General features: G+C 36.8%; 1 protein-coding gene and 2 pseudogenes across 1 annotated transcript; all 3 read right to left on the bottom strand.

The window, feature by feature from the left end:
* Window positions 1–3687: 3687 nt before the first annotated feature.
* Window positions 3688–4467, bottom strand: LOC145783643 (uncharacterized; annotated as a pseudogene).
* A 123-nt stretch (window positions 4468–4590) lies between these two features.
* LOC145783468 (uncharacterized) lies at window positions 4591–12455 on the bottom strand. Its single transcript, XM_082595353.1, has 3 exons — window positions 12255–12455; window positions 9817–10315; window positions 4591–8526 (listed from the first exon to the last, which is right to left on the bottom strand). The coding sequence occupies exons 1-3, from the start codon at window positions 12442–12444 to the stop codon at window positions 7704–7706; spliced, it is 1512 nt and encodes a 503-aa protein (XP_082451479.1). The 5' UTR covers window positions 12445–12455; the 3' UTR covers window positions 4591–7703.
* Window positions 12456–12674: 219 nt separating this feature from the next.
* LOC145783470 (uncharacterized) lies at window positions 12675–13424 on the bottom strand (annotated as a pseudogene).
* Between the last annotated feature and the right edge of the window lie 45 nt (window positions 13425–13469).

Genomic DNA, 13469 nt, shown 5'->3' with positions numbered 1-13469 from the left:
CTTGCAAAAACTTCTCGGCTAATCTCACACAGTTCTGTTACCTCAGGAAGCAAACTCCTCCCGCAAATTAAACACTCGCTTCAGGACACGACCTCGTGACAACCATCGCACTTCTGTGTGCAGCAGCAATGCTTGGTAATAATCAGAATCCATGTCAGTGCACGAAGACGAAAATAAACGCCGATTTGGTGGACTTGCTTTGATGAAGTTTACACACTTCACAACATCATTCAACACTTCGTGCAGCTCTTGAGACAGGTTTTTTTGCAGGAAAGGCCTCTCTGTGAAGAAAGCAATGAGTCCATACAGCACTTGGGGCTTTGTCTTTGATGCATTTTACCACATCAGACTATGTGTGGCCCAACGTGTGGAAAAATTTGTCATGGTTTGTCTTACATAGTGTTCGTGACATATAGTGCATGTTACAATGTATATCCCGTAACTTTGGCAAGTTAATTTATGTTTGAGACTGAAAGTTTTGTTGGTTTTACATTTAATAATAATAATAACAATAGTAAAAACGAAAACTGTTAAAACTTCTTGCACTACGATCATGCCACAAAGCTTTCCGATGTCTCGACATGAAACACTTCATGACTTGTGGTTGTATTTTCCAGTTTTGTGATCGATCTCTAAAAATTTTTTATTGTTATTTTTCGCCCAAGATACAATATGCCTGAAAAACAAGCGACCCAAAAATATAATCAGGCGACCCAACTTTGGGTCGTGACCCATGTGTTGGGAACCACTGCTCTACAGGAGCAGCGGAGTGTCTTACAGGCAGTGGAGCAGTTGTAATGAATGACCTTTTGAGACTGTTTGGAGCAGCCTTCATTTTTGACATAAGTGGGATGAGCCGATTCTTTTGCAGGTTCCACCCCCAATTTATGACATCCATACTCTCTGCTTTTCCCATCCAGACCATTATCTGGTAGTAAACTCGACGACAGTGAAATTGGGTAGCAGATTCAGTTGGTGGCAGACGCTCGGGCGTTACAAATGATGAAACAGAGACAACTTTCTTGCTGAAGGTGTTGTATCGCATTGTAGCAGGGAATCTGTGCTCTGGCCATCAAAAAAGACAGCCATTACTTGGCACCCAAGGTCATCGATTATCTCTGTGGTCTGGTTTGGGGCAGTGAATGCTTTAGCACAAGACCGATGAACAGGATCTCCATGCACAAGTTTCCGAAAAACAGTCTTCTTGCCAACACCGAATATCCGAGACGTAGTGTCACAACCAGTCATGGCATGGATAAATATCAACTCAGAACACCTGTCATGTCCAAAGATTTTTTTCAAACGGTTTATGTTGTATACTTTGGTACTGCCATCAGCTTTGAACTTGTCTGACCTGAAATAAAGGCCCTTACTATCTTCTTGTGCATAGTAAACAATTAACACAAGGAGATCGGTATCTTCTCCAATCAGCGTTGTTGTCTGAAGAAGAGATGTCTCCACTGCGGCCGTCCCAATTTCTACATCAGCATCCCCAAATGCATTTACCAAGGTGCAATTTTGTTTCCGAAGTTTACCACTTATCATCCAAATCAAATTTTGTTTATTGGCATCTTGTGGAAGAAACTCCTCCTTCCTGCCTGTGAACATAGTGTCAGCTGTAAAGTTGACAACGGGATGAAGATTCCGTCCTCTTGTTTGATGCATGTTGTCTTTAATGGTCGCCCTTTTTCATAGCCGTCAAACACAATGGTCGTACCGGATCCATATTGCCGGATGGTGAAATCAGCATATGACCGTGCTATTTCACCATAGCTTTGTCCACGCTGCCAGCATGGTATGTGGTGAAGGAGTGAACCGCCATCAAGTACGTGGCACTCCGTTTTTGGCACAGAATGTAGGATTGCATTACTTGTGTGATCACAGATCGCGTGTGCTAACTGTGGCTTATCAGCTTTTCAGAATACATGTCTCGATTCAAAGAGAGCAGGAGGGAAAGGACTAAGCTCGTAACACATAACTTCCTCCAGTGATAGATGTCCAGCTTGGGAGACCTACAAAAACTCCAGATCCAAACAAAAAGCCCCAGCTTTTAAAAACACCGAAAGTACCGCTTAATTGTGTACAAAAAACGCCAAACTAGCCAAAGTCGGGGGAAAATAGCACGCCTGGAAAAACTCTTGCAACTAGCATGTTGCTCCAGGAGGGTCAAAATAAAACTATGCAGCAAATATTGCGTCGATGGCGTGAAAAAATGTTGCTTTTTTTCATAACTAACTTTCTTAACACTATTAGCGTTTTAGCACTTAAAATATCCTAAAAATAGCAAAATGAAATCCTATAAATTGTGGTCCAAAAACCGCAGACTTAAAAATAAAACCACAGAAGTGCATTAAAACAACAAGCTCTGGCAGCCCTGAGTGACTTTGCCTGAGTAAACCTTTTTGATTTTAACAACGATAATTTCGCTTGCATTGTCATGCGACTATGCACGCATTCATGTGATTATGATGTCACAAACACAAGAACAATAACAACTTGAATACCACCATCTACCCAATACGCAAAATTATTTAGAAATATGCCGTATATTTCCTTGAAAGTGACCCCTTTCTGGGGGTCCGATTTTGGTAAACTTTTAGTATGTTATTTAGTATGCCTATTGGTAATAGAATCCGTTGAAAAACCTTTTGTATCAATTTTTTGGGGTTAGGTGCCTTTTTTCCGTATATTGACTAGTCTAAAAAGAAATGCAGTATAATTGTTCAGTGGCTTATCAAACCAGTACAAGTTATGTCTGGCTACAAAAGCTTTCATTTGTAAATTAAGCTGTTTCATCATTCACATTGATGCATCAGCAACATCATCTCAAATGAGTTATAACAAAAACATATCTTTTACACATTTCACACTTGCATGACGTTTAACTAGAATGATTCATCAATGGCTTCCTCGAATAACAAAACTGTGAAAATAATATTTTATAATTAGATGTGGGCATCCGCTACTTCATCCCCTTAAGTGGGTGATTGTGTTTTTACAACTTGCGTTACAAAACTTATGCACTTCACTTAGCAACTCCAGCATTTTGTGTCGCATTATCACTTCGTAAACAATTGGAAAGTCCCCAGTATCGTATTTTGCTTAATTGTTGTCATGATTATTCCGGAGAAGACAATATTGGATTATTGTTTTCCAATGTCATCACATTATCACTGCAGTATTTCCATCAGTTGTCATTGGAATTGTCATTGGAAACAATGTTTCTTGGTTTCCTCATAGCGCTGTAAAGCAGGAGTGTGAATTTATACTTGGAAGGATTTTGGCATATCTGTACTCGGAGTGATCAAAAGAAGGCCAACTCCAACTTGATACAAAACAATAAATAATGAAATGGGTGTGTTTTTCAAAGCATTGTTCCTTATTCTTTGTATTACGCTATAAAACGTCATCAGAAATTAGAAGTGATTCTTCTTGTCAGTTTTTGTAAAAGTGGCCATTTCAATATCGATCTAAACTTACATGAAATTGAATTTAAAAATGAAAAACCACTATCAAAAAAACTTTGGAAAAAAACTTTCTGGGCAACAGAAAGCAGATAACTACCAAGTTCTGGTTACCACAATACTGTTAGCCTTTTGCAGCCTAGAGTGCAACAACTGCAACATCAGCATCAAACTCCATTTCCTCAAGTCATTTTTATGAACTTGCGAATAACTTTTGGGAATATTAGCGATTAACAAAGTCAATGATGTCACCAGTGTGAATACGCATATGACCTTTCAGGTTACTGAACCATGCAAAAGATTTCTCACACATGTCACACTTATATGGCTTTTCACCAATGTAAATTCGCATATGACGTTTCAGGATACCGTCCACCAGTATAAATTTGCATATGACGTTTCAGCATACTGAAACGTGCAAACGATTTTTCACACACGTCACATTGATATGGCTTTTCACCTGTGTGAATTTGCATATGACGTTTCAGTAGGCTATACCGACCCGAGCAAAACATTTCTCACACACGTCACATTTATATGACTTTTCACCAGTGTGAATTCGCATATGACCTTTCAGGTTACTGACCTGTGCAAACGACTTCTCACATATGTCACATTTATACGGCTTTTCACCAGTGTGAATTCGCATATGACCTTTCAGGTTACTGACCTGTGCAAACGACTTCTCACATATGTCACATTTATACGGCTTTTCACCAGTGTAAATTCGCATATGACCTTTGAGGTTACTGAACCATGCAAACGATTTCTTACACACGTCACATTTGTATGGCTTTTCACCAGTGTGAATCGTCTTGTGCCGATTTGAACTAAGTGTTGTGGAAATGATTTTTTTACATAAATCACACTTGTATGGCTTTTTATCCGGGTGACTGCTCTCATGAATTTTCAGTTTCACCACTTGTTCTTGGTTATTGATTCCATATGGTTCACAATCTTCAAGTACTTCAAGCTTTACTGGAATTGCTTCACTTTCATTCATGTTAAAAGGTGAAGTGAGTAATTGATTTGAATTAGAGATGCATTAGTTGACTGAACAAATTCAGTTGTTACAAATAGGAAATATATTACAGTGTAAACAACGTATAATCTGAAACACATTAGCTGCAAAAATTAAGGGAATAAACTGTGAAAAGTTTATTAATAGTTAAAAGTAGGAACACACACATTCAAAAACAACACAGCTTAACATTCTATATTCATGAAAGCATGCAAGAACGCACACAAAATATAATTCCAACAAACATTATTTCACAAATTTGCAAATGCGAAAGCACGATCTTTCATTTCCATGACGCACCAACTAGCACAATATAAAAGAAATGCAGTATAATCGTTCAGTGGCTTATCAAACCAGTACATGTTATGTCTGGCTACAAAAGCTTTCATTTGTAAATTAAGCTGTTTCATCATTCACATTGATGCATTCTCTTTACGTAAGTGAATTAACAGCATCTCAAATGAGTTATAACAAAAACATATCTTTTACACATTTCACACTTGCATGACGTTTAACTAGAATGATTCATCACTGGCTTCCTCGAATAACAAAACTGTGAAAATAATATTTTATGATTAGATGTTGGCATCCGCTACTTTAACCCCTTAAGTGGGTGATTGTGTTTTTACAACTTGCGTTACAAAACTTATGTACTTCACTTAGCAACTCCAGCATTTTGTGTCGCATTATCACTTCGTAAACAATTGGGAAGTCCCTAGTATCGTATTTTGCTTAATTGTTGTCATGATTATTCTGGAGAAGACAATATTGGATTATTGTTTTCTAATGTCATCACATTATCACTGCGGTATTTCCATCAAATGTCGTTGGAATAGACCGATCCATCGCCTAGCAACGTTCAGCCAATCAGAGCGCATGAGAGCAAGCTATCTTTGCTTGCCAATTATGTAGGATTGATTTTGTGCAGTTTCGGTCACGTTTATGCTGTTTTTGTGATGGTAAATAAGAGATTTAGTTATGGCACTTGCAATTTTGACGACAAATATCCAGAGAAATGCAAAGATATCACTTTCATTTGCTTTCCTAAACCAAAAACAAGATTGGAAGACTGTTTACGTTGGATCAAAGCATAAATGGTCGGCTTCATGGCTGCTAAACGTGTCAAGAATTAACCTTCATTCATACGTTTGTTCAAAGGTAGGTGGTAACTATCTAGAATCTGAAATTGTTTGCGATCTTATCAAAACAGAAACCGTCTTAGAATGCTGCATCAACTGCCTAAACAATGTATTAGCTCTGCTGGGAGGTAGGCTACTGATAGACTGATTTTAATGTGTATTTGTAGTGGTGGTTTTGCAATGTATTAAAATACAATAAATACATGAAGTGTTACCCTTTTTAGCATTTTGTGGATGGAAAACCTTCTGACATAGCCTACATCCACACCCAATTTCAGCTGATGGAATGAAAGTACGAACAACTCGAACAAGCCGAAAAAGAGTTCTGCCAGATATGTCTCATGACAATGATGCAATGAACAGTGAACAAGATGACCATGTACAAAAGAAGCAAAAAAGTATTTCAGAAGCACAAAACAATGATAGGTTATGATTATCCATCACATCTCAATTAGTCATTTTGCAATGGGTTAGGCTAACTGGTTTATTTCTTGATTTGTATGAATTAATCACTAGTAGCTTACGGTAGGGCTAGGCTATTGGTATTATAGGCTATGTTTCGGTTCCTTTATTTATCTTATGTAACCATTAAATTTAAACAACCATAGTTTACAGCCAGGCTATGCTATTCATTGCAGAATCATGCAAGCTGGTAATTGAAAATCAAGCTTTGAAAAAATAACTTTGTGCTCTAACAATGCAATATGAAGCGCAATCTCTTCTTTTGCTACAATTGCAAGAAGGGTCATTTTTTAGTGTAAGTTCCATTTTAAATTCTCCTGTTAATGAATTGTTTGCATATTGTACTGGTTTAAGTCACGTGCAATTTAAAACCCTGTTGGATTTTTTGACGCAAAATGCCACAAGTGCCATTAAATACAAAGAATGCAAAGAAAAATGTTTGAAATTGTCTTTGTAGCCTAAAATCAGCCACTTTTGACTTTGCAGGCTAAGAAATGGGTTTCATTTAAAAGATTTGGCCTATAGATTTAATTTTTCACTCTGGCAGTGAATTGTAACAAATCAAACAAACAAGGTAGCAGTTGCAGCACAGCACACCATCCAGGCTATGTAACTTCTATAAAAATATGATCAACTATTCAAAACATTGATAACACTGCATGGCTATGGCTCTAACAACCCAGTTAAATCGTGCCTTAGAAAGCACTATTTGCAGCAAGTTTCCCATTTTAAGTTTTTTAAGACATCTCAAATAGGTATTTGCTGTCAAACCTGCAAGTACCGCAGAAGAAAATTCTACTTCGAAAAAATCACAGCATAAATGTGACAGAAACTGCATAAAATCAATGCTACATAATTGGCCAGCAAAGATAGCTTGCTCTCATGCGCTCTGATTGGCTGAACGTTGCTAGGCGATGGATCGGTCTATTGTCATTGGAAACAATGTTTCTTGGTTTCTTCATAGCGCTGTACAGCAGGAGTGTGGAATTATACTTGGAAGGATTTTGGCATATCTGTACTCGGAGTGATCAAAAGAAGGCCGACTCCAACTTGATACAAAACGATAAATAATAAAATGGGTGTGTTTTTCAAAGCATTGTTTCTTATTCTTTGAATTACGCTATAAAACGCTATCAGAAATTGGAAGTGTTTCTTCTTGTCAGTTTTTGTGAAAGTGGCCATTTCAATATCGATCTAAACTTACGTGAAATTGAATTTAAAAAATGAAATAACTATCAAATAAAACACTAACAATAAAACAACTATCAAAAAAACTTTGGAAAAACACTTTCTGGGTAACAGAAAGCAGATAACTACCAAGTTCTGGTTACCACAATACTGCTAGCCTTTTGCAGCCTAGAGTGCAACAACTGCAACATGAGCATCAAACTCCATTTCCTCAAGTCATTTTTATGAACTTACAAATAACTTTTGGGAATATTAGCGATTAACAAAGTCAATGATTTCACCAGTGTAAATTCGCAAATGACCTTTCAGGTTACTGAACCATGCAAAAGATTTCTCACACATGTCACACTTATATGGCTTTTCACCAGTGTGAATTTGCATATGACGTTTCAGGATACCGTCCACCAGTATGAATTTGCATATGACGTTTCAGCATACTGAAACGTGCAAACGATTTTTCACACACGTCACTTTATATGGCTTTTCACCAGTGTGAATTTGCATATGACATTTCAGTATACCGACCCGTGCAAATGATTTCTCACACACGTCACATTGATATGGCTTTTCACCAGTGTGAATTTGCATATGACGTTTCAGCATACTGAAACGTGCAAACGATTTTTCACACACGTCACATTTATATGGCTTTTCACCAGTGTGAATTTGCATATGACATTTCAGTATATCAACCCGTGCAAACGATTTCTCACAAACGTCACATTTATATGGCTTTTCACCAGTGTGAATTCGCATATGACCTTTCAGGTTACTGACCTGTGCAAACGACTTCTCACATATGTCACATTTATATGGCTTTTCACCAGTGTGAATTCGCATATGATTTTTCAGGTGACTGAGCTGTGAAAATGATTTCTCACACATGTCACATTTATAAGGGTTTGCACCAGAATGATTTCGCAAATGATCTTTCAGGCTCCTGGCCCGTGCAAACGATTTCTTGCAAATGTCACATTTATATGGCTTTTCACCAGTGAGAATTCGCATATGATCTTTCAGGTTGCTGACGTGGGCAAACGATTTCTGACATAAGTCACATTTATATGGCTTTTCACCAGTGTGAATTCGCATATGACCTTTGAGGTTACTGAGCCATGCAAACGATTTCTTACACACGTCACATTTGTATGGCTTTTCACCAGTGTGAATCGTCTTGTGCCGATTTAAACTACTATGTTGTGGAAATGACTTTTCACATGAATCACACTTGTATGGATTTTCATCCGGGTGACTGCTCTCATGAATTTTCAGTTTCACCACTTGTTCTTGGTTATTGATTCCATATGGTTCACAATCTTCAAGTACTTCAAGCTTTACTGGAATTGCTTCACTTTCATTCATGTTAAAAGGTGAAGTGAGTAATTGATTTGAATTAGAGATGCATTAGTTGACTGAACAAATTCAGTTGTTACAAATAGGAAATATATTACAGTGTAAACAACGTATAATCTGAAACACATTAGCTGCAAAAATTAAGGGAATAAACTGTGAAAAGTTTATTAATGGTTAAGAGTAGGAACACACACATTCAAAAACAACACAGCTTAACATTCTATATTCATGAAAGCATGAAAGAACGCACACAAAATATAATTCCAACAAACATTATTTCACAAATTTGCAAATGCGAAAGCACGATCTTTCATTTCCATGACGCACCAACTAGCACAATATAAAGAAATGCAGTATAATCGTTCAGTGTCTTATCAAACCAGTACAAGTTATGTCTGGCTACAAAGGCTTTCATTTGTAAATTAAGCTGTTTCATCATTCACATTGATGCATTCTCTTCACGTAATAGAATTAACAGCATCTCAAATGAGTTATAACAAAAACATATCTTTTACACATTTCACACTTGCATGACGTTTAACTAGAATGATTCATCAATGGCTTCCTCGAATAACAAAAATGTGAAAATAATATTTTATAATTAGATGTTGGCATCCGCTACTTTAACCCCTTAAGTGGGTGATTGTGTTTTTACAACTTGCGTTACAAAACTTATGTACTTCACTTAGCAACTCCAGCATTTTGTGTCGCATTATCACTTCGTAAACAATTGGGAAGTCCCTAGCATCGTATTTTGCTTAATTGTTTGGACAGGGACAGGGTGAAATGGAGAAAAGGGATTAAAACAATTGCTGCGCGGAAACAATCGGCCACTCCCACTAGTGGGGAACAAACCGACAATGGATTATGATGATGATGATGATGTTGTCATGATTATTCTGGAGAAGACAATATTGGATTATAGTTTTCTAATGTCATCACATTATTACTGCAGTATTTCCATCAAATGCCATTGGAATAGACCGATCCATCGCCTAGCAACATTCAGCCAATCAGAGCGCATGAGAGCAAGCTATCTTCGCTGGCTAAAAATTGCACAATACTTCTATTTTATCAGCTTCACTAACTTCCAGCTTTACAGGAATTGACTTATGTTGATTCATAATAAAAGTTTTGATAGCATATAGCTTGAATTTCAACCAAAGATTAATTATTGTGAAGTAAAAACGTGTGAATTCGCATATGATCTTTCAGGTTAAAGACCCGTGCAAACGATTTTTCACACACATCACATTTATATGGCTTTTCACCAGTGTGAATTCGCATATGACGTTTCAGGTTACTGACAAGTGCAAACGATTTCTTACACACGTCACATTTATATGGCTTTTCACCAGTGTGAATTCGCATATGGTCTTTCAGGTTACTGACCAGTGTAAACGATTTCTCACACACATCACATATATATGGCTTTTCACCAGTGTGAATTCGCATATGACGTTTCAGGCTACCGACCAGTGCAAACGATTTCTCACACATGTCACATTTATACGGCTTTTCACCAGTGTGAATTCGCATATGACCTTTCAGGTTACTGACCAGTGCAAACGATTTCTCACACACATCACATTTATATGGCTTTTCACCAGTGTGAATTCGCATATGACGTTTCAGATTATCAACCCGTGCAAATGATTTCTCACATAAATCACATTTATATGGTTTTCCTTCAGTGTCACTTCTCTCATGAATTTTCAATTTCACCACTTGTTCTTGATTATTGATTCCATGTGGTTCACAATCTTCAAGTACTTCAAGCTTTACTGGAATTGTTTTACTTTGATTCATGTTACAAGGTCAAATGAATAATTGATGTGAATTAGTGATGCATGAGCCATACTTGATCAAACAAAATTAGTTAACTTACAAAGTCTGAAAAATATTGCAGGGTAAACTGCCTATAACCTGAAGCATAGCTAACAAAGTATGAAAAAATCAATATTGGCGAACAGTACGAATAGTGAATTCGCATATGACGTTACAGGTTACTGACCTGCACAAACGATTTATCACACATGTCACATTTATATGGCTTTTCAGTTTTCACCTGTGTGAATCATTTTATGCCGATTTAAATTACTACGTTGTGGAAAAGATTTTTCACATAAATCACACTTGTATGGCTTTTCACCAGTGTGGCTTCTCTCATGAATTTTTAATTTCATCACTTGTTCTTGGTTATTGATTCCATATGGTTCACAATCTTCAAGTACATCAAGCTTTACTGGAACTACTTCACTTTGATCCATGTTAAAAGGTGAAGTAAATAATTGATTTGAATTGGTGATGCATCAGCGATGGTTGACCAAACAAAATCAGCTAACTTAGAAAGTATGAAAATTATTGCAGGATAAACACTAAACAGCCTATAACCTGAAACATAGGTAACAAACTGTGAAAAATTTAACATTGGTGAACAGTACGAATAGTGGAATACTGATGTTCAAAAATATCCCAAATTAAATTTTATATCCAAAAAAGCACAAACAATGCGGACAAAAGTGAAATCTTCAAAAGTAATAATTAAGATTAAGATTAAATTATAATTAGGATTTCACTTTTGTGCACATTGTTTGTGCTTTTTTGGATATAAAATTTAATTTGGGATATTTTTGAAGGTAAGTATTCGTCTATAATCGGTAGGCATTTAAACATATTTCACTTTCCAATCCAACACAATAACGTAATTATGCTTGGCATAATCTACGATTCCTCACAAATCAGCTCAATGCAGTATTGTGACTCAGCATGTAATATTGTCAGCGTTGTAATCAAAAGTATTTTATACAAACTAAACTGAGTGAACGAATTGCCGTCACCAGCGTAGCCTAGTGGATTAAAGTTTGGGGAAGACCGGAAGACCTATAGTCATTTCGATTGCTTGAGTTCGATTCGCACATCCTGTATTTAATCTTTTTTCTTCTGTAACTGAATCGTGTTAATTTACTGTTTCTACGTGCACAAAGTCGGATTCGCACCTGTCTTTTTTTTTCTTCTGTAACTGAACTGAGTGCAAAACGAATCTTTGCCTGCAATCAGGTGGTTTCAAACATCAGTGATGCCATATGTCACATATGATTGCTTACTGCTTTGGTGCAGTGGAATAATGGAACAAAAAATGAAGACTGAAAAGATATTAAAAGAAGTAAAAAGAAACATTCAAATGAAATGAAATTCAAAACTAACTAATGAACAGTCGAAATTTCATAGTGGAAAAAGGATGCACCGTTGTATACAAAATAATCATGATCAAACAAAACCATCTTTTAATATTCATTCACTAAGTGCAGTGGAAATCACAAAATAACAAATAAATCGCATTTCATGACTTTACATTCCAGTAAATTATCTTATGACGTTTCAAATAGGCAACGTGGGAAAACGCTTTTTCATATATATTTCATATACATCACATTTATATGGCTTTTCAATAAAATGAATAATCACATGCACTTTCACGCTACTGATCCGTGAAAACAATTTCTGGTATGCGTCACAACTAAATGGCTTTTCATCAGAACGAATGAGCACTTGCTTTTTCAGGTTACCGATAACCGACCTGTGCAAACGATTTCTTACACAAGACACATTTATATTGCTTTTTACCAGTGTAAATGCGCATATGATCATTCAAGCTACCGACCTGTGCAAACGATTTCTTACATACGACACATTTATATGGCTTTTCAACAGTGTGAATTCGTATATGATCTTTCAGGTGACCGACAAATGAAAACGATTTCTTACACACGTCACATGTATATGGCTTTTCGCCAGTGTGAATTCGCATTCGCATATCACCTTTCAGAGTTCTTAAACGTCACATTTATATGGCTTTTCACCAGTGTGAATTCGCATATGACCTTTCAAGTGACCAACTTGTACAAACGATTTCTCACACACATCACATTTATATGGTTTTCACGAGTGTGAATTCCCATATGATCTTTTAGGTGACTGACCAGTGCAAACGATTTCTTACCCGTCACATTTACATGGCTTTCTGCCAGTGTGAATTCGCATTGGACCTTTCAAGTGACCAACCCGTACAAACGATTTCTCACACACATCACATTTATATGGTTTTCACCAGTGTGAATTACCATATGATCTTTCAGGCTATCGACCCGTGCAAACGATTTCTTACACACGTCACATTTATATGGCTTTTCGCCAGTGAGAATTCGCATATGACAATTCAAGTGACTGACCTGTGCAAACGATTTTTTACACACATCACATTCATATGGCTTTACACCAGTGTGAATTCGTATATGACGCTGCAGGTTACCGAGGAGTGCAAACGATTTCTCACACACATCACATTTATATGGCTTTTCGCCAGAGTGAATTCGCATATGACCTTTCAGGTAACTGACACGTGCAAACGATTTCTCACATACGTCACGTCACATTTGTATGGCTTTTCGCCAGTGTGAATTCGCATATGATCTTTCAGGCTACTGACCTGTGCAAATGATCTCACACATATGTCACATTTGTATGGCTTTTCACAAGTGTGAATTTGCATATGACGTTTCAGGTGATCGACCCGTGCAAACGATTTCTCACACAAGTTACATTTATATGGCTTTTCATCAGTGTCACTTCTCTCATGAATTTTCAATTTCACGACTTGTTTTTGATTGTTGATTCCATATGGTTCACAATCTTCAAGTACTTCAAGCTTTACTGGAATTGTCTCACTTTGATTCATGTTAAAGGTAAAGTGAATAATTGATTTGAATTAGTGATGCATTAGCCATAGTTGATCAAACAAAATCAATTAACTTACAAAATATAAAAATTATTGCAGGATAA

Source organism: Aplidium turbinatum, chromosome 14 (genome assembly GCF_918807975.1).
Source record: "Aplidium turbinatum chromosome 14, kaAplTurb1.1, whole genome shotgun sequence".
NCBI classification, from domain to species: Eukaryota; Metazoa; Chordata; class Ascidiacea; order Aplousobranchia; family Polyclinidae; genus Aplidium; species Aplidium turbinatum.
This window is presented reverse-complemented; position numbering and strand designations above follow the sequence as displayed.

Bases quoted from the DNA above. Each gene is read 5' to 3' on its own strand.
- LOC145783468 (XM_082595353.1), bottom strand. From the start codon at position 12,444: ATGCGAATGCGAATTCACACTGGCGAAAAGCCATATACATGTGACGTG. The intron at 10,316-12,254 runs GTAAAAAGCAAT...GTGACACTGAAG, and splicing joins TCATATGCGCATTTACACTG to GAAAACCATATAAATGTGAT. The intron at 8,527-9,816 runs GTTTTTACTTCA...TCATGAGAGCAG, and splicing joins GATCATATGCGAATTCACAC to TCACCCGGATGAAAATCCAT.